Raw genomic sequence first — 25,948 nt, 5'->3', positions numbered from 1 at the left:
AGGCAGTTAACTAACTAGACAAGTTGCATTGGAAATAAGATAGTATAAGCTGTTGTAACTTTATCTCTATCTACAGTTAGTCGATTTTATATTTAAAATATACAATATACTACAGTTTGGTAATCTATTAACGTGTATTCGTTAACCAAAACCGCATATAAAGAGTAACGTTTTATAAAACATAGAGTTTAGTTAAATATTACCCAAGCCATGTTATTTACGATATATATAGCTACGAAAAAGGTCGACTTGTCATTGAATAAAAATACAGGAAATACTTGAATTGCAACAGCGAATTTTCGTTATTAATTGCTTTTATTTTCTTAAATTATTAGATTATGTAGTGTAGGTACAAATGAATGGGGTATAGTGTGTTTTAAAGTTGCATAAGAAGTTTTAAAAGAGTCTTGTTAGTTTAATATTAGCAAGTATATTATAAGGCTTTAAGTAAGTTGTTCAAAGTTCACATTGCTTATATTAATATTAATTAATTGTTTTAATTACTTTATTAAATTGCAAACTGTTGTTTAAAATGATTTTAAAACTTATAGACTAGTATGGAATTTGCATTGCATGAAAATATGTTAAATATCATGTTGTTTATTGATTTTAGGATGTTTTTTTACACAAAAAATGTTGTTTGTTAAAAATAAACAGTTTAAGGGGATCATATTACCAAAAGTAATTATTATTTTTGTTTAATTGCAAATTGATGTTGCAACTATTACTTTAATTTGTTTGTATACCTGAAAAATATTTGGCTAACGGTCATTAAGTAATAACTAAATACTAACTTTATCGTAAACGTAAATTGCACTAAAAAGGTAAACACTTTAATAGCAAAGTGCGTAATTAAATAAGAAACACTTTACACACAAGGTTTTATTTATTACAAATAAATATTTAGAATTATTATAACCTATTCGACCTTATTTGCAATAGTTCTAATTAATCTTGATCTTATTTCGGGAAACACGTGGGTTTGTTTGATTGTACGTCATAGGAGGGGCATTGTTACGTTTAATAATATTTGAATTGCTTAATTGCGCCATTTCTAGTAAAAGTTTGGACCTATAAATTGGGGGGTCAATTTAGAAAAAATCAGTAATACTAAAACTTATAAACAACATCTTTGTATTATTTTATAAAATACGATTTGTAGCGTATTTGCCTAAGCTTTACCCTTCTTTTTATTTCAGATATGTTAATAAATATAAGTAAAAAATGGACGTTAAAATATCTGGAAACAAAACGAGTTCTCTCACCCGACAAGTTGACCCAAAAGGTATTTTTATCAAGTTTTTATAACGAACTAATCTTTGTATTATAACCAATGTCTAAAGAAAACTATTAAATGCCTTTTGAGCTATATAAATAAATGTTAAACTGTTTAAAATTGACATATTTCTACAATGTACTTCTGCAGTGACGTCATCGGTGCATTGGTGACGTCACAAACAAGAACGACCAAAAAACGTGGGGTTGCTTCTTTTGTGACGTTTGCAGAAAACGAATTTTAAACTGTTTTATTATTTTTAGGTCGTTTATTGAATGACACAGACCATGGGGTCGACAACTTAGGATATTCTGTTTATGCTGAAGCTCTTGCTAATCTTTTGCACCAGGTTCAAACCCCGCTGACGGTGGGGATCTTTGCACCGTGGGGTAGCGGGAAATCGTTTCTGTTAAGAGAAGTTAAATGTAAGTAAAAGTATTAGTAAAAAATAACTCAAAAAGTATTAGTAAAAAAAAAAAAATAAAAAAAAAATTTTAAATGTCTTAAAAAATAAGGAAAAAATATGATTTTTCAAACTTAACAAAACCTGAGTAACGATTTTAAATAAAAAACTTAACAATATTTATTGATCAAGGACAACTATGTTAATTCAAGGCTACTAGTAAACGGTTTAATAATATTTGCTTTTTATGTTATGTCAATATTATGGAAATAAGGTCAGCTGTCCTATATATGTTGTTTTAAAACTTAGTATATACTAAAAACTTTACATTTCTTAGTGACTTTCTAAAGAATTATTAATTAGTTATATTGATGACGTAGTAGTTAAATATGTTGATAATTTTTAAACTTTGTTAATATTGAAAACTTTTACTTTTTCATTAATTAATTGTGGTGATGACGTAGTTTTCAAAATCAATTTATAATATTTGTAGTTTTTAATTAATATTTTTTTAGATCTTCTTCGCAAATACCAGCGTCAAAACGAAGTTGACATCGGTGAAGATAGAGATATAATCGCTCTAAAAAAACACAAATTATCGATGCTTAAACCCCGGGCATCAGCTCGATATAAACGAAATTGCATTTGTGCTGTTTGGACGCTGGTCTTCGTCGTTATAGTCACGTGTCTAGTGGTTGCCATGGTAGCAGTGTTTAGTCCAGAGGCAAAGAAACCTATCAGCGAAGTGGTGGGCGACCCTAACATAACTTCCACAGTTAATTCACCCAAATCTAAAAGCGCTACGACCGGCGAGGAACCAACTTCTAATGCCCCTCAGAATGCCGGTGTAACTGTTGGCTTCTTCGCGGTTGTTTTCCTCCTATCTTGCACCGTGATCGTGTTTTTAACTTTTATTTTGTGCGTGATATCGAGCGATACAAAATGGTGGAAGGGGAATTTTAATCTAGTTATGTATGCAGCTTTTACAAGGCTTCCTACATTGAGTGAAAAGGTAAGCACTAATCATCTTTTTTTTGTGTATTTCTAACGGGTTTAGAGTGTTTTTATAATTGGAAGAGTGTGCAGTTCGTGGCATATGTAAGCATTTTATGCACGTTTGGATCTGGAGCGGATTTTGTGGCATTGGTGCGGTTCGAACCAAAAACCTTTTGCCTCAAACCTAATACCACGACTAGCTTGGAAAACAAGAATTTTTTCTTATCAGTTTTCGTGAAATATAAAAACAAAATTAAACAGATTTAATGCCAAATTGTTTCATCGTATAGTTTGTAGTTTAACAACAGGTTTATTATGCAAATTCTTTTCCAGGTCAAGGCACCAAAGGATACGAACCACGATATAATCATTGATTTTGATGAAGATGCTGAGTTGGGATTATTAGAGGGACCAGGGCCAGTTGATCTAACTAACAACGTTGCTGGGTAAGTTGTCATATTCTATACATATATGTTTATACTGTCACAAAATCTACATTTTCTTAAAAGAACTTAATCACTTCAGTGGTGTTAAAATGTGGTCAGTACTAGCGACTTTTACACCACGTTTAAATTTTGTAACTTCTTTTCGGTTACTTTAACCGCTCAACTAATCTTGTCAGGCTGATTAAGTTTTTTCCTTCCCCTCCAACCTCACCACATCGTCATAAAATGACCTTGTGACGTCATTATTGTACCTCTTTTTTAGCTTGAAAACAAAATATGTTTTCGTCAACTTCCGGGCGTGGGAATATGTGGGCAGCGACACCTTGTGGGCGGGGATTGTGACGAGTTTGACGGAAGCGATCGAGGCCGAGTTCGGGACCGTAACAACCCGGATGTTCAGGATGCTTAATATTCAAGAGATATGTGACATCACTAAAAGGTCAGTTATGACGTCATTTAATTCTAACCTTGTGTAATATAGCTATGACGTCATAATAATAACAAAACGTATTTTAAGGAGGGAAAATTGCATCGTTTTTGTGGGCACTACGCAAGTGACGTCATCGCGGATTAAAGAGCTGATGACGCAATACGGGGTCGTTCTAGAATGTAAGAAAGTAGACAATGGTTGGAACGTTCGATTTTCGAACTCCATCGAAGCCAAAAACGCTTTAAAATCTCTTAAAATTTCTGGTCTAAAAGCGACACTAGTGGATTGTGACGTCACCTGCAACAAAAAGAAACGAGATTGTGACGTCACATATAAATCGTGCAACACGAAGGAATCGAACAACAACAAAGAGGGAATCGAGATGCAGAGTTTACTCGAGGTCAACGACCCCGATCAGGGATTAAATGAACTCGGGTTCAAGGTCGAGAAACGTCCGAACTTCTGCGAACATTTCATGAAATATCCGAACAGAGTTTGTTGTGGTTGTCCCTACTTGTACATGTGGATCCTGGTCATCATGGCGATCGTGCTCTTCCCCATCGGCATCTCGGTCCTCGTCAATCAACTTCACCTCAACGTCATAAGGGTAAGTTTGTGACGTCATTAATGACGTATGTGTTAATGCTTTTTTGCAGGTAAACTGTAACAGAAAACCATTTTTTCAAATTTCATTTATTAATTTAATTTCAATAACCTTTTTTCAACGTCATAAGGGTGAGTTTGTAACGTCATTTGTTACGTTTGTGTTGATGTTTTGTAAGTAAACTCCAGGAAAAAATAAAGTTTTTTAATTTCAATTAGTCAATTAACTTTTAATCAACTTCATCTCAACGCTATAAGGGTAACTGTGTGATGTCATAAGAGCAAATTTGTGAAGTCATTTATCGCGTATGCTTTGGTGTTTTTGTACTGTAACAAAAAAATCTTCTTTTTTTAGTATAGAGTTTAAAACAAGTTTTTTTTGTAATAGTACAAAACACCAAAGCATACGCGATGAATGACGTCACAAGTTTGCCCTTATGACATCATATTAACTCTTAGAAAATAAAAATATATTCTTTATTAACCCAAAATATTCTAAATATTTAGTTTATAAAACTTTATAAAATCAATTTTTAAACAGACGACCAGATATGTTCCTGATGGGGTTCAAATAATTGCTTGGATGCCAGCAGCTCTTGCTTCAACCGTTGTCATTTTAAGGTTTGGTTACGCCATGTTTCATTCCCAAACTCGTCGTGTTAAGCAGGCGTTAGTGGGCGCTAAAGGCAACATGGCGAACGAGTTGGGGTTCATGAATAAAGTGAAGAAGGAGGTAAAATGTTGGTGTTGTTTGGTAACTTAAATTAAACATAATAAACGTTGCGTTTCTGCTTACCTGTTAATTTTAATACTATTTCTGTTTATTATTGCTAACTATAGGTAAGCCCCTGTCTTACTGGCTGCATTTTTATTCCCCTTGCCCTTTTATTGGCTGCTTTTACATTGCTTGTTGCAATATTGTAGCTACACTAGCTACTTATATCGCCCTTATATCATAAAAACATTTTAAATTTATTGAAGGTTTATAAATTGGACATATAGCCTCAATACAGCGCGCCATTTATGCATATAGCATTTTATATTAGGTCATTACGTGATAATACAGTTGCCATCATTTTGTTACTACAGTAAACTCTATACTAAATTGTCGTTCTTATTGTCAATATTTAAACTTAAGATTTTATTTATTTTTTAAGGTCTATAAGATTGACTTACAGCGTCAGTTAAACTACATTATATATATATATATATATATATATATATATATTAAAAGCGATCCCATATTTAGTAATTACTTCTCATTTAGCCTTTATAAACCCTAGACTGCATTGTTTTTATTTAAACTTAAATACTTAGGTAAATCTTTCTGAAACTTAACTTTTATCTTAAGGTTCAAATAATAGAGAAGTTAGTCCGGTGTTTGAGGTATGTACAACAAAGTAATTACAAGATAGTGATAAGTATTGATGACCTGGATAGATGCCCACAACATAAGGTGACTTACATTTTAATGTCTTTTATTTTACCTTTTTTCTTTTTTTTGGATTTATTTACCCTAGATGTGGGTACGTCGACTTTATGACCTAAAAATAAAATAACATCGTTTGCCCCGACCCAGTCCCGAGTTGCATATGGCGGTTTTGGATGTTATAGATTAGAATTGCAAGATAATTATACTGCTGTTGTTATTTGGCTTGACAGGAGTTCATATTGTTTATAACAGCGCCTTACCCAAGGGCACTTTAGCATAAGAGCAGTGGGGTTTGAACCCAGAACCTTATGTAGTAAAGTCAATTGTTCTAACCACTCCATCACGCGCGAGTTTATTTTTTTATTTTAAGAAATTAAATTTTTTTTCCTTTTTGAAGGTAAAATCGGTTTTAGAATCGGTGAGCATTCTTCTGAGCGGTCGTTCGTCTCCATTCATCTGCTTGGTGGCGCTGGACAGCAGGGTTGCCGTAAAATGTATCGAGCAAGAAATGAGTCCGAGTTTGTTGAAAGCAAATATTAGTGGACATGAGTATTTAAAGAAGATTATTAATCTTCCATTCTGCTTACCTGAGGTCGGTGTTGTTTGTTTATTTTACTTCTTAAGCTTATTATTAATACTTGGGTTTAAGTCAAGCATTAGCGGTAATATATTTCGTTACTTTTGAACAAACGTTCTTACAATTTTATCGACTTAAAAAATTGTTGAATATTTTAATTTACTCACGCAATCTATAGCACAAAGTTTTAAACACAAATATTGTTGTATTCATTCACATTTTGTTGTATTCATCCACATTTGTATTTGTTGTATTCATCCACATTGTATTCATTCACAAGAAGCAAATTGTTGTATTCATCTACATTTTTAGTGCAATCAAAGGCACTTAACAAGTCTGGCGAGATTAGTATTTCAATTTAAACCAGCAGATTTTAACCCACCTTAGAAGCACTAACGAAAAACCTCTAAACCCTTTTTTAACTTTAACCGCTCAGTTAAGCACACACAAGTTTTAATGTTTTTTAAATATTTCAAGCTTGGATCACGTGACAAGAAGAGATATTTCGCTGGCTTGATGGATGCTTCGGATCGAACAAAACTCGTCAGAAAGTCACCAGGTTACAAACATTTTAGATAAATATTTTCTCTATGACGTCAATATGTTTGTTAAGCTTTTAGTGACGTCATTTGGAATTTTGTTTAATCTTATGACGTCATATTTTACAGTTCTTGATCACAAAAGAAAAAAATCTGGTGGCCAAGTTTTACAAAACCTAACACATGACGTCACAACAGTTGACGTCATCATCGTTAAAGATGACGTAGCGAGTTCGACGTCAGGAAGTGACGAAACAAGTTTGGATACAGGAGACGGGAAGTACCCTATTGGGGATTCCCCTGATAGAATAGGAATGCCGCAAAAAGGTTTAATGGTTCGAGTTGATTATGACGTAACTACTGACGTAGTTGACAGCGTTCCACTACCCCGAGTTCGATTCTCTGAGAAGGAATTTCTGTTTACATGCAGGTGCGTCATCGATTTCTGTATTTATGACGTCATAAATATTTATTGTAGTTGTTTATTTTTTTTAGACAAATTTTACATGATGACGTCACATTAGCGTACCACCTTTCGGGAAATCCCCGGAATATGAAGCGAATATTTAACGTGGTATCACTGACATCACAACTTATGAGGTCACTAGAGAACCACGTGAGTTCCTAAAAAAATGCAGTATAAGTAAATAGTAAATGTTATAACATTGTAATATGGTTCGAATGGTCTGGGGTTCGAATACACGAAGCAGACTTCTTTTAATAAAAAATTATAAAAATTAATTTTCTTTTGTAGCAAAAACGAATTGATGAATTCAACCACGTGATTATGAGGAACCAATCAGCAGGCGCATTTAAAAGTAAGTGTAAAAGTAAATTCAAAATACGAAATAATAAAAAAAAATTAATTAATTTTTATTTTTCTAGAAGTTAACACCCCTGCTCGTTCCTGGATCCCGCGCACCGCTAAAGGCGCCCTTGATTTAGTCACGTGGGTTGTATTAACTGACCAATGGCCGTACAGAATGAGTTATCTTCTTCAAATCATCGAGGATGCAGATCAAAGATCAAAAAGTGGGAGAAGGGAGGAAAATATTAATGATGACGTCACATTGAAGGAAATATATGAGTGAGTATTATTGTTAGTAGTGTTGTATACTGGTTGGTTTGAGTCGCACTAAAGTCAAACTATTCGCCCTTGAGCGTGGTGTTTACAGATATCTTAAAAGGCAGCAGTGGGGATAGCACTTAGGACCCCATGTAGTAACCCATACAGGGAACGAAATAACGGGTCGCTATTCGCTAAAAGCGAATCGTTTTGTAAAATTAGCGAATCGTTTTATACAAATATATTAGAAATAGCGAATCAACCAAAAAAGGTTCAGGCGATAATAAAACTTTCGTGCGTATTTGTGTATTTTTACGATCTATTTTACACCGGTTTCACACTAATTTAATTACATTATCATAATCCTGCGTAAATGTAGGTTACTATAGGGCATTTAATAACAATAACTTTCCATGATTTGGCAATGCGTAAATTTCGCTCCCGAGTTCGTTTAATTGTTGCGCAATTTTTTAAATGCATAACACAGCCTTAAAAGAATTAAAAATGTCTGGTTTTTGGCAAAATATTCTTAACGATTGTTTAACAATACGTTACATTTTAAAAATGCCACGCAACGCGTCAAGTGTTACAAAAAAACAAAGATTATGACTTGAACCTAATAATTACTCTAAAAATGCGACCTCAATTTTAGCGAATCGTTTTTTAAACGTTATTTCGTACCCTGCCCTAGTGTTCTAACTACTATAAAATGTACACCAAAATAACTTGCTTTTAAAATAAAGTCACTGGACTAAAAACGTACAGGTTTTGAGTTTAAGCCGCACCAGTGTCACACTATTCAGATTACGAGCCTAAATGTTTTGGGTTTAGGCCCCACCAATGTTATATATAGTTTTGCTTGAATCCAGTATTTACAGATAGCTTAAACACGTCACAACAGCACACCTTTACTGCATTAAAATAAAACCCGATTACCTTAAGTTGATATGGGAAGTGGTTAGGCAAATGCTACTATTATATAGTAGCTTAGTTTTAATATTCTACATCAAACCTAATAAGAATTTTTCTAAAATATATTTTAAAGCAAATTGATTTAAATTTTCATTTTCAAATCTGTAAAAATATATATTTTCATTAGCTTAACTTTGTGACGTCATATTTAAACTTTATGATGTTACAGGCAAATCGCGATCCCGGAAATTGAAGCGAATATTAATCAAGAAGAAGGAACTTTGCTGTCGCTAGATGGCGATCCCGATCTTTTTTACAGTTTTCTAACTCATTACGTCATCACGAAAAAGCGCGCTAAACAAATGCGACCGGTGTCGATTAATTTAGATCAATCTTTAAGGCAGAATATTGCGCTCTGTCGCTCTCTGGCGGACATCAAAAAAATGGACGACGAACACAAAAGTCAGGCGAGTCAATAAACTGTTCTCCTTTTTTTGTTTTATTTAGAAAATCAATTTTTTTTGACTTTTTTTTTGTATTGGAAATCAAATTATCTTTATTTTAAATCATTGATCATTTGAAAACAATATTGCGGGACTTTAAAATAGACGATTTTGTATATTTATTCGATATAGCCAAAGTAAAATAGACAACACTGCTTTGATTTAAAATAATATTACTATTTCTAACTTGGCCAAATCAAGTTATTTTTTGTTGTAAAAATACCTAACTTAAAAAAATAAATGCCTGTGTATTAATTTTACATACCCAAGCTAAAATGGATACTTTAAATTTGGTTTAATATATAATATTAGTTTATTACTTTTCCAAACTTAGCCCAATGTATGCTGCTAATATGTTTAAAAACCTATTAAACTTTAGTCTATTCGCGTGTCAGCTTTTCTATTAGATTAATTTTTTACTATAGTGTTATTACGTATACTGTGCCATTTTATATTAGTTCCTTATTCCTATTCTTTAAATTATGATTTTGTTTTTTATTTAAAATTCAATTAATTTTGCCTTAATTTAATTACTTGAAGTTCTTTATTTTATTTTTGTTTTCGTACTATTGTTAGTATATACTTTTTATACAATCATATTGTTAACCTAAAAATACTTAATTAGGTTTATAAATTAAATGTTTAATAACTTTTGTAATTTTAACATAAGTAAATCATATTTTATGTCTAAATATTGGTCTTTCTGTATTTAAATTAAATTTAGTAATTATTGTTTTTTTTTGTCTAAAAAATGCATGAAAATATCTTCAACTTTTTTGTCTATTTAAAAATTAAAAAAGAAAAAAACTTAAAGTTATTTTTGTTTTATTTTTTTAGTATTTTTAATATATACGTTAGGGCGTCTGTAGGAAATGGTTATTTAAATAGTGTTTAGCTGGTTATTTTAAGCGACTAGATGGTTATTTTAATGGTGTTCAGATGGTTATTTAAAGCGATTAGATGGTTTTTTATATGGTGCCTATATGGTAATTTTAATGGCTCTAAATGGTTATTTTAATGGTGTCTAGATGGTTATTTCAATAGTGTCTAGATGGTTATTTTAATGGTGTCTAGATGGTTATTATAATGGTGCCTATATGGTTATTATAATGATAGTTAGATGGTTATATTAAGCGTTTTACAATATAACCACTTGCTAATATTCTAAATATATTTTATTAAGTTTTTAAACTATTTTCGTTCTGTTATGCTTAACGCTGGGGCGTGATTGGAATTGAATTTCAACGAAGCGTTGTCGCTCGCCTTATAATAACCTGAATGTGACGTCACAGTGGCTAAATTGTCATAAGAGGGGTTATAAAAGCAATGTTATTTTAAGGATGTTCTATTTTGAATCTAGAATATTAGGGTCATGATAATAAAGGAAACAGCCTCTTTGCTAATTTTGTATATTAGATATAGCCTAAATATTGGATTAAAATGATAATTGTCTGCGGGAAAAGGTAGCCTATTGTTTAAAGCAAAACTGGTTTCATGTTACGATAAGATAATTTTTATCTGTTTTAGTTCCCACTAGCCTGTGTAGGTTTGTAATGTATATATTTTGATATGAATTTTTAAAAATATTAGGGAGAATTGGTTTAGATATCTTTGATATCTTAAATATATTTAAATCTGATGCATTAAGAACTACTAAAAGTCTACTTAGAGCTTCTTTTTTGGGTTTTTATAAATATATTTAAGATAAAGAATTGTTTTAAATGACCATGGTTCAAGATACTGTTATTGCTAGATTCGTAGAACCGAAAGGTAAGTAAAAATACTTTTAAAAATATTGTGTATATGTGTACCTATATTTTAGTCTAAAGCTTTTATGTGATTCTATCTATCAAAAGTTTAAAAATTGTCGATATTTAAAGTGTATATCAACAATATACCAAACTGTCAAAGTCAGCTTGAGACTGGATCGGGGTAATAAATGTTACTCGGTGTTTAGGGTGTTAAGGCCGCCTCTTTACATTAAGAATTTATAAAATAAAACTACAATATTCTTTTTTAAGGTGATATTCTGAACGATAACGATAGTGGAGTAGATTACCTTGGCAATACAGTTTATGCTGAGGCCTTAGCAAAACGAATTCAACATGTTAATACTCCAATAACTATCGGAATACTCGCGAAATGGGGAAGTGGGAAAACGTTTCTTGTTAACCAAGTACAAAGTAAGTTAGAAAAAGTAAAATCTTTAGAAAGGCTTAATATAATTTTAGGTTAAAAAATTACTTAAAATTTAAACTTATTTTTTATAATTTTTTTTAAACTAATCAAAATTGAGGATAAATATACTTTTGGTGAAACCGAAAGTAACGACTTGTCGTAAAGAGTTACAACATCTGTTTGTTATTAAAAAGCACGTGTTTTATAGTTTTTTTTTATTTCGGTTTTTCGCGCATTGATAAAAGTAAATTAAAAGGTTACGATAATGCGACGAAAAAAAATGACGAAATTTTTTTTAAGATTTAAAACTTGCCAAAAGTATTAATGTTTATATAAAAAAGTATGAACCTTACCCGGCAGCGTGGTGTAGTGGTAAGAACACTTGTTACACCACACATCAGGCCGTGGGTTTAATCCCCACTGATCTCATGCTGTAGCGCCCTTAAGTAAGGCGCTATAAACGGTATAAACTCCAGCTGAGCCAATACTTAATCAGCAGCATAATTATCGGGCAATTATAATCTATAAAATCCATAACTGCCACAGGCAACTAGAGACTGGGTCGGAGTAACTTATGTTACTCTATGTTTAAATCGCGCATTCGACTTTCCCACATCGAGAATAAAGATATATACCAAAATAATAAAAAACCCAAATTAAAATTTAAAAATGTCTTATTTTGTTTTTTATAAAAACTTAATTTAAGTAACATTGTTTAGGTTTGCTAAGAAAGTATCAGAGACAGAAAAATTCTTTGGATAAAATCTCTCAACCGACCCGAAACTTCTGGCGTTCAAGATGCTGTTGTCGAACAATTTTTCTTTTTTTTCTAATCTCTGTAATTGTGTCGTCGATAATCTTTGCATTGTTCCCCGATCTGCTGCTGTTCGGTGTTCCACAGGACAATCTAAATCTTTTGAATATGACGTCATCAAATAAGTCTATGATGTCACTGAAAAATGTTTCGCAAAACAATCTTAATCTTTTGAATATGACGTTACTTAATCAATCTTTGACGTCACCTAAAATATTAGGAAAATATTATTATCATCATGGGGAAAACACCGCTAGTGACGTATCAGAAGATAACAATGCATCCAATTATGATCATTTACGAAACATTACGCGGTACATCGCAATTGGAATTCTTAGTTTTGCGATGGTTTTTGTGTTTATTGTTATTTGCGGTAACAACAACTGTTGGTCTGGAACGTTTTTCAGAAACTTTAAACTTGTTTGTTACGTCGCTTTCACTAAGATACCGATTAAAACGAGCAAAAGTTCTATTGTGAGGGAAACTGTTAGTGATGATCAAGTTTTTGAGATAACTTCGAATTCAGAAGAGATTGTAGAAAAAAGTTTAAAACCTTTAAGGTAGTTGATTTGTTATTTTGGGTTTGTTTTTAAATTGGTAAAAAAAATTGGTAGTAACTTGGCACTGGTTTGGGGTAATATCATGAGGTCAATAATATTTTAAACTTGTACAACTTAAGACTGGGTTAGGGTAATATCACAAGGTCAATACTATCTTAAACTTGTACAACTTGGGACCGGGTTGGGGTAATATCATGAGGTCAATAATATTTTAAACTTGTACAACTTAAGACTGGGTTAGGGTAATATCACAAGGTCAATACTATCTTAAACTTGTACAACTTGGGACCGGGTTGGGGTAATATTATGAGGTCAATAATATTTTAAACTTGTACAACTTGAGACTGGGTTGGGGTAATATCATGAAGTCAATAATATCTTAAACTTGTACAACTTGGGACCGGGTTGGGGTAATATTATGAGGTCAATAATATTTTAAACTTGTACAACTTGAGACTGGGTTGGGGTAATATCATGAAGTCAATAATATCTTAAACTTGTACAACTTGGGACCGGGTTGGGGTAATATTATGAGGTCAATAATATTTTAAACTTGTACAACTTGAGACTGGGTTGGGGTAATATCATGAAGTCAATAATATCTTAAACTTGTACAACTTAAGACTGGGTTAGAGTATTTATAAGCTCAATAATATTTTAAACTTGTACAACTTGAGACTGGGTTGGGGTAATATCATGAAGTCAATAATATCTTAAACTTGTACAACTTGGGACCGGGTTGGGGTAATATTATGAGGTCAATAATATTTTAAACTTGTACAACTTGAGACTGGGTTGGGGTAATATCATGAAGTCAATAATATCTTAAACTTGTACAACTTAAGACTGGGTTAGAGTATTTATAAGCTCAATAATATCTTAAACTTGTACAACTTGAGACTGGGTTGGGGTAATATCATGAAGTCAATAATATCTTAAACTTGTACAACTTGGGACCGGGTTGGGGTAATATTATGAGGTCAATAATATTTTAAACTTGTACAACTTGAGACTGGGTTGGGGTAATATCATGAAGTCAATAATATCTTAAACTTGTACAACTTAAGACTGGGTTAGAGTATTTATAAGCTCAATAATATCTTAAACTTGTACAACTTGGGACCGGGTTGGGGTAATATTATGAGGTCAATAATATTTTAAACTTGTACAACTTGAGACTGGGTTGGGGTAATATCATGAAGTCAATAATATCTTAAACTTGTACAACTTGGGACTGGGTTAGAGTATTTATAAGCTCAATAATATCTTAAACTTGCACAACTTAAGACTGGGTTAGAGTATTTATAAGCTCAATAATATCTTAAACTTGTACAACTTGAGACTGGGTTGGGGTAATATTATGAGGTCAATAATATCTTAAACTTGTACAACTTGGGACCGGGTTGGGGTAATATTATGAGGTCAATAATATCTTAAACTTGTACAACTTGGGACCGGGTTGGGGTAATATTATGAGGTCAATAATATTTTAAACTTGTACAACTTGAGACTGGGTTGGGGTAATATCATGAAGTCAATAATATCTTAAACTTGTACAACTTAAGACTGGGTTAGAGTATTTATAAGCTCAATAATATCTTAAACTTGTACAACTTGGGACCGGGTTGGGGTAATATTATGAGGTCAATAATATTTTAAACTTGTACAACTTGAGACTGGGTTGGGGTAATATCATGAAGTCAATAATATCTTAAACTTGTACAACTTGGGACTGGGTTAGAGTATTTATAAGCTCAATAATATCTTAAACTTGCACAACTTAAGACTGGGTTAGAGTATTTATAAGCTCAATAATATCTTAAACTTGTACAACTTGAGACTGGGTTGGGGTAATATTATGAGGTCAATAATATCTTAAACTTGTACAACTTGGGACCGGGTTGGGGTAATATTATGAGGTCAATAATATCTTAAACTTGTACAACTTGGGACCGGGTTGGGGTAATATTATGAGGTCAATAATATCTTAAACTTGTACAACTTGGGACCGGGTTGGGGTAATATTATGAGGTCAATAATATCTTAAACTTGTACAACTTGAGACTGGGTTAGAGTATTTATAAGCTTAATAATATCTTAAACTTGTACAACTTGGGACTGGGTTGGGGTAATATTATGAGGTCAATAATATCTTAAACTTGTACAACTTGGGACCGGGTTGGGGTAATATTATGAGGTCAATAATATCTTAAACTTGTACAACTTGGGACCGGGTTGGGGTAATATTATGAGGTCAATAATATCTTAAACTTGTACAACTTGGGACCGGGTTGGGGTAATATTATGAGGTCAATAATATCTTAAACTTGTACAACTTGGGACCGGGTTGGGGTAATATTATGAGGTCAATAATATCTTAAACTTGTACAACTTGAGACTGGGTTAGAGTATTTATAAGCTTAATAATATCTTAAACTTGTACAACTTGAGACTGGGTTGGGGTAATATCATGAAGTCAATAATATCTTAAACTTGTACAACTTGAGACTAGGTTAGAGTATTTATAAGCTCAATAATATCTTAAACTTGTACAACTTGGGACCGGGTTGGGGTAATATTATGAGGTCAATAATATCTTAAACTTGTACAACTTGGGACCGGGTTGGGGTAATATTATGAGGTCAATAATATCTTAAACTTGTACAACTTGGGACCGGGTTGGGGTAATATTATGAGGTCAATAATATCTTAAACTTGTACAACTTGAGACTGGGTTAGAGTATTTATAAGCTTAATAATATCTTAAACTTGTACAACTTGAGACTGGGTTGGGGTAATATCATGAGGTCAATAATATTTTAAACTTGTACAACTTAAGACTGGGTTGGGGTAATATCATGGGGTTAATGATATCTTAAACTTGTACAACTTGAGACTGGGTTGGGGTAATATTATAAGGTCAATAATATCTTAAACTTGTACAACTTGAGACTGGGTTGGGGTAATATCATGAGGTCAATAATATTTTAAACTTGTACAACTTAAGACTGGGTTGGGGTAATATCATGGGGTTAATGATATCTTAAACTTGTACAACTTGAGACTGGGTTGGGGTAATATCATGAAGTCAATAATATCTTAAACTTGTACAACTTGAGACTAGGTTAGAGTATTTATAAGCTTAATAATATCTTAAACTTGTACAACTTGAGACTGGGTTGGGGTAATATCATGAAGTCAATAATATCTTAAACTTGTACAACTTGAGACTAGGTTAGAGTATTTATAAGCTTAATAATATCTTAAACTTGTACAACTTGAGACTGAGTTGGGGTAATATTATGAAGTCAATAATATCTTAAACTTGTACAACTTGAGACTGGGTTAGAGTATTTATAAGCTTAATAATATCTTAAACTTGTACAACTTGAGACTGGGTTGGGGTAATATCATGAGGTCAATAATATTTTAAACTTGTACAACTTAAGACTGGGTTGGGGTAATATCATGGGGTTAATGATATCTTAAACTTGTACAACTTGAGACTGGGTTGGGGTAATATTATGGGGTCAATAATATCTTAAACTTGTACAACTTGAGACTGGGTTGGGGTAATATCATGAGGTCAATAATATTTTAAACTTGTACAACTTAAGACTGGGTTGGGGTAATATCATGGGGTTAATGATATCTTAAACTTGTACAACTTGAGACTGGGTTGGGGTAATATCATGAAGTCAATAATATCTTAAACTTGTACAACTTGAGACTAGGTTAGAGTATTTATAAGCTTAATAATATCTTAAACTTGTACAACTTGAGACTGGGTTGGGGTAATATCATGAGGTCAATAATATTTTAAACTTGTACAACTTAAGACTGGGTTGGGGTAATATCATGGGGTTAATGATATCTTAAACTTGTACAACTTGAGACTGGGTTGGGGTAATATTATGGGGTCAATAATATCTTAAACTTGTACAACTTGGGACCGGGTTGGGGTAATATCATGGGGTTAATAATATTTTAAACTTGTACAACTTAAGACTGGGTTGGGGTAATATCATGGGGTTAATGATATCTTAAACTTGTACAACTTGAGACTGGGTTGGGGTAATATCATGAAGTCAATAATATCTTAAACTTGTACAACTTGAGACTAGGTTAGAGTATTTATAAGCTTAATAATATCTTAAACTTGTACAACTTGAGACTGAGTTGGGGTAATATCATGAGGTCAATAATATTTTAAACTTGTACAACTTAAGACTGGGTTGGGGTAATATCATGGGGTTAATGATATCTTAAACTTGTACAACTTGAGACTGGGTTGGGGTAATATTATGGGGTCAATAATATCTTAAACTTGTACAACTTGGGACCGGGTTGGGGTAATATCATGGGGTTAATAATATTTTAAACTTGTACAACTTAAGACTGGGTTGGGGTAATATCATGGGGTTAATGATATCTTAAACTTGTACAACTTGAGACTGGGTTGGGGTAATATCATGAAGTCAATAATATCTTAAACTTGTACAACTTGAGACTAGGTTAGAGTATTTATAAGCTTAATAATATCTTAAACTTGTACAACTTGAGACTGAGTTGGGGTAATATCATGAAGTCAATAATATTTTAAACTTGTACAACTTGAGACTGAGTTGGGGTAATATCATGAAGTCAATAATATCTTAAACTTGTACAACTTGAGACTGAGTTGGGGTAATATCATGAAGTCAATAATATCTTAAACTTGCCATAACATTTTTTATGTTTCAGGTATATTTTTGTCAACTTTAATGCATGGGAATATGCTGGTAGTGATAGTTTGTGGGCTGGGATTATAACAAATCTCTCAGATGCAATTGAAAGTGAATTTGGGAGCGTGATGTCAAGATTATTCAGAATGTTACATCCAGAGTTAATACAACGCGATATAAAAACTAAAGAAATTATCTCAACAATTTTATTCGTGAAAATTGGAACAGATTTATCTCGAAATGAAGCTCTTGATATTTTAAAAGAATACGGTGATGTGACTTATTTTAAAGAATACAGAACATGGCGAAAAGATTGTAAGAAAAGAACTTCTGTGAATAATAACAATACTCTTGAATGGTATGTTGTTGAGTATTCAAATCATAAAGAAGCGAAGCTAGCAAAGGAATACTTGGAATTGGAAGATATAGAAATAGAATATTCTGACCCGTTTAAAAACTATAAAACAGCTCAAAATAGGCGGGATCGAAATGAAAACCATATTGAAATGCAAGATTTAAACACAATACCACCCGAAGATAAAGAATTACTGAACAGACAAAAAAATTCAACTAAAAATAAAGCGAAATCACGAAAACCGAACAAACTTAGCTTTTGTAGTCATTTTTTACGGCATCCGAAAACTACTTGTTGTTTTCCTGATTTATTCTGGTGGATTTTGTTGTTGTTCAGTGGAGTATCTTTGCCTGTTGTAACCTATGTTCTGGCAGATACATTAGACTTGAATGTATTTAAGAAGGTTTGTATATTTTTTGTCATTGTTATTACTAGTTGATAACCTGCCTTACCGTCTAGATTTTAATTGTCGGAAAATGGTTGCTCAACTAAAGGCGCTATAACCGGTACGAACTCCTGCTGAGCCAGCACTTAACCAGCAGCATAATTACTGGGCAATTATAATCTATAATATCCCAAACTCGGTCAAAGTCAAGACTGAGTAGGAGTAACTTATTTTATTTATGTTTAAGTCGCGCATTCGACTTTCCCACATCAAGGATAAAGATATATACAAAAAAAATAAAAAAAAGCTTTTGTTATAAATATTTAGAACTATCGAAAATTGATTACAAATTCTTTAAATAGAAAGCTAAATAAAAAGCTTTTTTTTTAGTATCCTCGAGCTGTGCCCGTTGTCGTGCAAATATTTGCTTGGTTACCATCTACGTTGGCCGTCTTTGTGGTGGTGTTTAAGTTAATTTGGGCAATGCTTCATTCACAAAGAAACAGAATAAACAAGGCACTGGATGGGGCTAAAGGCAACATGGGAAGTGAATTGGGATTTATGAACAAAGTCAAGACAGAGGTGGGAACTTTATTTCTTATTTTATTTAAATTATTTAAATTTATCATAAATTTAAAGAACATTTTTTGTACTTTCTATGCTATGTTGGAAAGTCAACTTCATGACCTTAACATAGAGTAACACCAGTTACTCCGACCAGGTCTCGAGTTGCCAATGGCAGTTTGGGATATAATTGATTGTTATTGCTCGGCAATTAATCTGCTAATTAAGTGCTGGCTCAGTAGGAGTATGTACCGTTTATAGTGCCTTACTTAAAGGCATTACAGCATAAGAGCAGTGGGGATCAAACTCTGTTTTTTAATTGGTTAATTAGTATGTAATTGGCATAAGTAAATATTACTACTTTACCTACCAATAACATGACTAAAAAAGTAAATTTTTTAAATGAAATTTACCAACTGTAATTTTGGTTCATAAAATAAGCATGGCAATAGTAATTTTAGGTGTTGTTTTTTTAATGTCTAATTAACAATACTCTAATATATTACATTTATTTTATATTAAATATTTTTTTTACTAAGGTTGAGATAATAAGTAAGCTGATAAAATGTGTTGAGTTCTCACATAACAAGAAATATAAAGTTGTGATAACTATAGATGACTTGGACAGACTGTCACCAAATAAGGTAATTTGGTTTATATATGTTTTTTTTGTATATATCTTTATCCTTGATGTGGTAAAGTCGAATGCGCGACTTAAACATAGAGTAACAACTGTTACTTTGACCCAGTCTCGAGTAACCTTTAGCAGTTTGGGATATTATAGATTATAATTGCCCGGTATTTATGCTGCTAATTAAGTGTTGGCTCAGCAGGAGTTTATACTGTTTATAGCGCCTTACTCAAGGGCGCTACAGCATGAGAGCAGTGGGGATTAAACCCACGACCTTGTGGTGGTGTAGCAAGTGTTCTTACCACTACACCACGCTGCCGGTTATTTAAATTAATAAAGTAAATTTGCATTCAAAGCAACTAATGGAGAAGTGTGCCATTAAAAACCAAAATTATTAAAGGCAAAAATGTTAAACTTTTGACTAAGCTTAGGGTAAAAAAATACACATAAAAATAAATTTTAATCACAAACAAAAGAAGTTATTTTGTTTTTGAAAGGTCAAATCCGTTCTTGAAGCAGTTAGTATTTTACTAAGTGATTGTTCGTCTCCATTCATCTGCTTGGTGGCGCTAGATAGCAGGGTTGCCGTGAAATGTATCGAGCAAGAAATGAGTCCGAGTTTGTTGAAAGCAAATATCAGTGGATATGAATATTTAAAGAAGATTATCAATCTTCCATTCTGCTTACCTGAGGTTGGTGTTGTTTGTTTATTTTGCTTCTTAAAGGCTATCATAAAGGCTGTATTTTTACTAATTTTACGTTAAATTGCCTGTTGTAAAGGTTATTGTAAATTTTGCTAATAGTAAGTTGCTAACGCACTACAAACGATAGTTTTCTTTATTTTGTACGCCTATAATTGGACATAACTATTGTCTCTTAACTACGTTATTTTTTGATGGTTAGCTAGATAAGTTTTATGGTTTAAAGGTTCAAAAAATGTTTTTTAAATTAAAATCTAAAGTTTTTTAAATATTTTTTTATTATTTGTTTTTTTTACTAATCATAAATTTTGCTTTTTTATTTTTAGATTGAAAATAAAAACAAGAAAACTTTTATAACTGGTTTAATCGATCAATCAGATAAAACCAAGAAGATGCGGATACCTAATCCTTACAGTAAGTTTAAATAACTTTTAGGTAATTAAACTTATGACAATAAAAAATGTTGCTTAGTGAACAATATATACTTTTTCTTGTATATATCTTTATCCTCGTTGAATGCGCGACTTAAAAAAATCGAATGCGCGACTTAAACATAGAGTAACATAAGTTACTTTGACCCGGTCTCGAGTTGCCTGTGGCAGTTTGGGATATTATAGATTATAATTTCCCGGTAATTATGCTGCTGATTAAGTGCTGGCTCAGCAGGAGTTCGTACCAGTTATAGCGCCTTACTCAAGGGCGCTACAACATGAGATCAGTGGGGATTGAACCCACGACCTCATGTGTGGTGTAGCAAGTGTTCTTACCACTACACCACGCTGCCGTTTATATGATTGTCCAATTTGTAGGATCTACAAAGTAAATGAAATTGCAGTTTACGGTGCAAGGGTAAATTATTACATGCAAATATAAGTTAAGAATTGTGACCATATTACAACAATTAAAAGGCTAAATGTAACAACCGTAACTAAATTGTTTAATAAAATCTTGTTCAGAAAATCAAGAAGAAGCAAACTTGCTCACTGAGGATGATCAAAAAACAAGGAGAGCTGAATCTCGCCGTAGTTCTATTTTTCCTAGTCGAAGAAATTCAGCTGTAGTTGAAAGTAGAAGAAATTCTTTTAGAGAAACCAACCTCAGTGATGTGGGAACAACATTTGTGGATAACAAGGTTAGTTTACTAGTATAACTAGAACCAACCCAGTCTTAAGTTGTACAAGTTTAAGATATTATTAACCCCATGATATTACCCCAACCCAGTCTTAAGTTGTACAAGTTTAAGATATTATTAACCCCATGATATTACCCCAACCCAGTCTCAATTTGTACAAGTTTAAGATATTATTAACCCCATGATATTACCCCAACCCAGTCTCAATTTGTACAAGTTTAAGATATTATTGACCTCCTGATATTACCCCAACCCAGTCTCAAGTTGTACAAGTTTAAGATATTATTAACCCCATGATATTACCCCAACCCAGTCTTAAGTTGTACAAGTTTAAGATATTATTAACCCCATGATATTACCCCAACCCAGTCTCAATTTGTACAAGTTTAAGATATTATTAACCCCATGATATTACCCCAACCCAGTCTCAATTTGTACAAGTTTAAGATATTATTGACCTCCTGATATTACCCCAACCCAGTCTCAAGTTGTACAAGTTTAAGATATTATTAACCCCATGATATTACCCCAACCCAGTCTCAATTTGTACAAGTTTAAGATTTTATTAACCCCATGATATTACCCCAACCCAGTCTCAATTTGTACAAGTTTAAGATTTTATTAACCCCATGATATTACCCCAACCCAGTCTTAAGTTGTACAAGTTTAAGATATTATTAACCTCATGATATTACCCCAACCCAGTCTTAAGTTGTACAAGTTTAAAATGTTATTAACCTCATGATATTACCCTAACCTAGTTGTACAGAAACAGTAGCAATAACTACTAAAGCACCAAAGAAATGCAACTTGTAACAAAATATTTATTATGTTTTATACAGATGGAAAACCCAGTAAATAGTTTGGCTATAAAAAAAACGGGCGATGTTGTGGATTCTGGCCCCATAAAAGCAGGTTAGTTTTTTCTAAAAACACGTTGGCTATTGTCTTCTGCTATTTATTTAAACCTTGTTTTAAACTGCTTATTTTTAAGATGATAATGTTGAATTAAAACCGAAATATCAACGAAGGAACAATCCACTTAGTCATGAGACTTTTATATTTGAATGCAGGTAATTTAAAATATTTCAATTTTTGTTTTATCAACTCTTCTTACATTTAAAATCAACCCAAGCTATAAAAGGTGTTTTTGATATCTTATAAAAAGGCCGACTTTATGATCTAAACATAGAGTAACATCAGTTACTCCGACCCAGTCTCGAGTTGCTTGTAGCAGTTTGAGATATTTTAGATTATAATTGCCCGATAATTAAGCTGCTGATTAAGTGCTGGCTCAGCAGGAGTTCATACCGTTTATAGCGCTTTACACAAAGGCACTATAGCATGAAAGCAGTGAAAATCAAACCATTAGCCTCATGTTGTGTAGCCAAGAGTGCACTACACCATGCTGCCCCCAATATTTAATTATTTTTTGGGCAAACACTTTCAAATTTAAGCCATTTATTACTTTATATTGTTATATATACATTGTTTTTGCAACAGCAAACTCTTTTTAAACTGTTAATTAACTTACTTTTTTATAGAAAGTACATGCGTAATAATAAAATGGTCGTGCGTCATATAAACGGGAATCCAAGAAACATGAAAAGAATTTTTAATGTTTTATCTCTAACTGCAACTATTATTAACTGCTCAGAAAATCAGGTTTTTCAACTTTTGTCAGGTTTTTAAACCAGTTGAAACACTGCCCTATAGCAAAACATTTTAACCGTATTATATGACCGGCAGCGTGATATAGTGGTAAGAAGACTTGCTACACCACCATTGGGTTGTGGGTTTAATCCCCACTGCTCTCATGCTGTAGCACCCTTGAGTAAGGCGCTATAAACGGTACGAACTCCTGCTGAGCCAGCACTTAATCAGCAGCATAATTATCAGGCAATTATAATCTATAATATCCCAAACTGCCACAGGCAACTCGAAACTAGGTCAGAGTAGCAGTTGTTACTCTATGTTTAAATCGCGCATTCGACTTTTCCACATCGAGGATATAGATATATACAAAAAATATATATATAATGGCATCCAATAATTGTCTGTCATATACTCTTTCACACAAAACAATTGGCAGCATTTTTATTGTGAAGGCTCATAAATTAAACATACACATTGCATAAGAATCAAAGCTTTAATATATTTACATTTTAAAAAATGATGTAGTACATCCTGGTCATGGCATTGAATATTTTTTTTGTGTATATCTTTATCCTCGATGTGGGAAAGTTGAATGCGCGACTTAAACATAGAGTAACATTTGTTACCCCAACCCAGTCTCGAGTTGCCTGTGGCAGTTTAGGATATTATAGATTAAAATTGCCCGATAATTATGCTGCTGATTAAGTGCTGGCTCAGCAGGAGTTCATACCGTATATAACGCCTTACTCAAGGGCGCTACAGCATGAGAGCAGTGGGGATTGAACCCACAACCTCATGTGTGGTGTAGCAAGTGTTCTTACCACTACACCACGCTGCCGGTTATTAAGAGCAATAAGGTTTTAAATTTGAACCGCACGATTGCCACACTATTTGACCTTAAGCCAGGCATTTATTAATAGCTTAAAATATGTAACAACAGCAAACAGTCAATAAAATATAAAACCTTTTACTTTATAATGGTATGGAAAAGGCAATTGCATAGCTTATAATCATATGTCATTCTTATGTGATAATGTGATAATATTTTTTATAGAAACTAAAAAGTCGAAACATAAAATTAATGGCAATGAGTTCACTCTGTGATGAAGTAAATGAAATAAGATCGAACGGCCCTCATTTAAACTTAAACCAACAAATGGTTTCCAATAACATAAATGGTATGTGCAAATATTTAATAAATTTATGTGTACACTAAACTAATGCTTAATTAAAAGTTTAACCATATTTTTTATGCATTATTGCAAGTATACCGGCAGCGTGGTGTAGTAATAAGAACACTTGCTACACCAGCATGAAGTCGTGGGTTTAATCCCCAATGCTCTCATGCTGTAGCGTCCTTAAGTGAGGCGCTATAAACGGTACTGGTTCGGAGTAACTGATGTTACTCTATGTTTAGGTCGCGCAATCGACCTTCCCACATCAAGGATAAATTTATATACAAAAAAAAGTAGTAACTGGCAGCCTGGTGCTGGGGTGAAAAAACTTGGTCACTACGTAGGGTCCTAAGTTTGATTCTCACTGCTTGCATGCCATAAGGCTTTAAGTTAAACAGTATAAACTTTTGCTAAGTTAAAAACTGATTAACAGATTAATTATTCGACAATTAAAATCAACTATTTTTCATACTGGCAAAGTCAACTCGAGATTGGGTCGGGGTAACAAATGTTACTCTATGTTTAGGTAGTAAAGTCAATTCAAATCTTTCACTTTTTAACATATGATTTTTACCACATGATCAGAAATTTAAATTTTTTTTTTTAACATTTCTCAGATGAAAGAAACATTAGAAATGTTGGGCTAGCTGAGGACTTGGTCACATGGGTTGTATTAACCGACCAATGGCCATACAGGATGAGTTATCTTCTTCAAATCATTGAGGACGCTGATCAAAAAAGAGGAAATACTGAAAATATTTCTGATAATGAATCCTTGTTTGAAATCTATAAGTAAGTTTTTTTTAGCAAATCTACTGGTACATTTTTAATCATTTTTATTGATTTAATTTAAAGGGATAATTTTGATCTTTAAACTTTTATAATTTTTAAATGATTTTTTCATTTTTTTTCTGAATTCCTAATTGTTTATTTTTTTCTTGTATTCATTTATCCTCGATATTAAAAGGTTGACTTTAGTACCTAAACATAGAGTATCATCAGTTAACCTGATTCAGTCTTAAGTTGTCTTTGCCAGTTTTGGATATTATTGATTTATAATTTCCAATAATTAATTTGCTAATTGGTTTTATCTTAGCAGAAGTCCATATCATTTATAGCACCAAAATTAGGGATGCTTCTGCATAAAAGCAGTGGAAATTAAACCCAGGACCAGACCTCTTTTTTTCTTTTAGTTTTTTTCCAACAATACCTGCCTTCTGTACTTAAAATTTATTAAATCTACATGTTTTTTTAGAACTTTTGTTCTTCCCGAAATAGAAAAACTAAAGAAACTCGAGGAGGACAAAAGCTTATTATTTTTGGATTCAAACCCAGAAAATTTATTTAATTTTTTACAAGAACTTTCAACAATAGCCCCTTACATGAATAAATCTCGCGTAAAGTTGCTTAAAAAATACACAATTAATTTGGATTACAGTTTAAAGCAAACTATAACTTTCCAAAGAGATAATATTGGTTTAAAAGATAATGATGAAGAATCAAATTGTGCAAGTGACAACTTAAGCACCACAGACTTATGTAGTCCAAACAAATCATTAAATAATAATAAACAATTTAAAAGTACACCTTTTATTCATATATCTTCTGATATCGGACATTCGACCTTGGGTAAAAAGCGGAAAAGGTCACGAAGTGCAATTCAGAAACGAATTGAAAGAAGAAAAAGGTCACCCAGTCGAAATCGAAGTTTAAAAAGTCCTAGAATTCTGCATTCTTGGGGTTATATGAGTTGTGATGAAGTTTAGAAAATAACTACACTGTTTTTGGTTTAATAAACTCTTGTAATCATATTGTTTCGACCATTTTAGTATAAAGTTAAATATATAAAAACAGTTAGATGTTATTTTATATTGGAAATTTTAATCTTGG

General features: G+C 32.5%; 2 protein-coding genes across 2 annotated transcripts; both read left to right on the top strand.

Annotated features, from left to right (window-relative positions):
- The first annotated feature begins 1,197 nt into the window (after positions 1 to 1,197).
- Positions 1,198 to 9,639, top strand: LOC145754942 (kinase D-interacting substrate of 220 kDa B-like). The gene is made up of 15 exons (XM_082571117.1): positions 1,198 to 1,285; positions 1,540 to 1,701; positions 2,195 to 2,691; positions 3,009 to 3,121; positions 3,384 to 3,560; positions 3,639 to 4,158; positions 4,696 to 4,887; positions 5,506 to 5,610; positions 5,984 to 6,178; positions 6,641 to 6,722; positions 6,832 to 7,132; positions 7,198 to 7,318; positions 7,457 to 7,520; positions 7,588 to 7,789; positions 8,910 to 9,639. The coding sequence occupies exons 1-15, from the start codon at positions 1,225 to 1,227 to the stop codon at positions 9,157 to 9,159; spliced, it is 3,042 nt and encodes a 1,013-aa protein (XP_082427243.1). The 5' UTR covers positions 1,198 to 1,224; the 3' UTR covers positions 9,160 to 9,639.
- Positions 9,640 to 10,796: 1,157 nt separating this feature from the next.
- LOC145754908 (uncharacterized) lies at positions 10,797 to 25,856 on the top strand. Its single transcript, XM_082571072.1, has 15 exons — positions 10,797 to 10,953; positions 11,205 to 11,366; positions 12,081 to 12,735; positions 17,479 to 18,217; positions 18,590 to 18,781; positions 19,303 to 19,407; positions 19,892 to 20,086; positions 20,422 to 20,509; positions 21,052 to 21,227; positions 22,070 to 22,142; positions 22,222 to 22,300; positions 22,772 to 22,892; positions 23,938 to 24,061; positions 24,676 to 24,850; positions 25,314 to 25,856. The coding sequence occupies exons 1-15, from the start codon at positions 10,905 to 10,907 to the stop codon at positions 25,822 to 25,824; spliced, it is 3,444 nt and encodes a 1,147-aa protein (XP_082427198.1). The 5' UTR covers positions 10,797 to 10,904; the 3' UTR covers positions 25,825 to 25,856.
- The last annotated feature ends 92 nt before the right edge of the window (positions 25,857 to 25,948 follow it).

Source organism: Corella eumyota, chromosome 6 (assembly GCF_963082875.1).
Source record: "Corella eumyota chromosome 6, kaCorEumy4.1, whole genome shotgun sequence".
NCBI classification, from domain to species: Eukaryota; Metazoa; Chordata; class Ascidiacea; order Phlebobranchia; family Corellidae; genus Corella; species Corella eumyota.
The sequence above is the reverse complement of the archived record's forward strand: the minus strand, read 5'-3'. Positions and strand labels throughout refer to the sequence as shown.

Coding starts and splice junctions, on each gene's coding strand:
- LOC145754942 (XM_082571117.1), top strand. CDS start 1,225: ATGGACGTTAAAATATCTGGAAACAAAACGAGTTCTCTCACCCGACAA. Junction 1,286..1,539: donor CCGACAAGTTGACCCAAAAG/GTATTTTTATCA, acceptor TATTATTTTTAG/GTCGTTTATTGAATGACACA. Junction 7,319..7,456: donor TGAGGTCACTAGAGAACCAC/GTGAGTTCCTAA, acceptor TTTCTTTTGTAG/CAAAAACGAATTGATGAATT.
- LOC145754908 (XM_082571072.1), top strand. CDS start 10,905: ATGACCATGGTTCAAGATACTGTTATTGCTAGATTCGTAGAACCGAAA. Junction 22,893..23,937: donor TTAACTGCTCAGAAAATCAG/GTTTTTCAACTT, acceptor TATTTTTTATAG/AAACTAAAAAGTCGAAACAT. Junction 24,851..25,313: donor TCCTTGTTTGAAATCTATAA/GTAAGTTTTTTT, acceptor ATGTTTTTTTAG/AACTTTTGTTCTTCCCGAAA.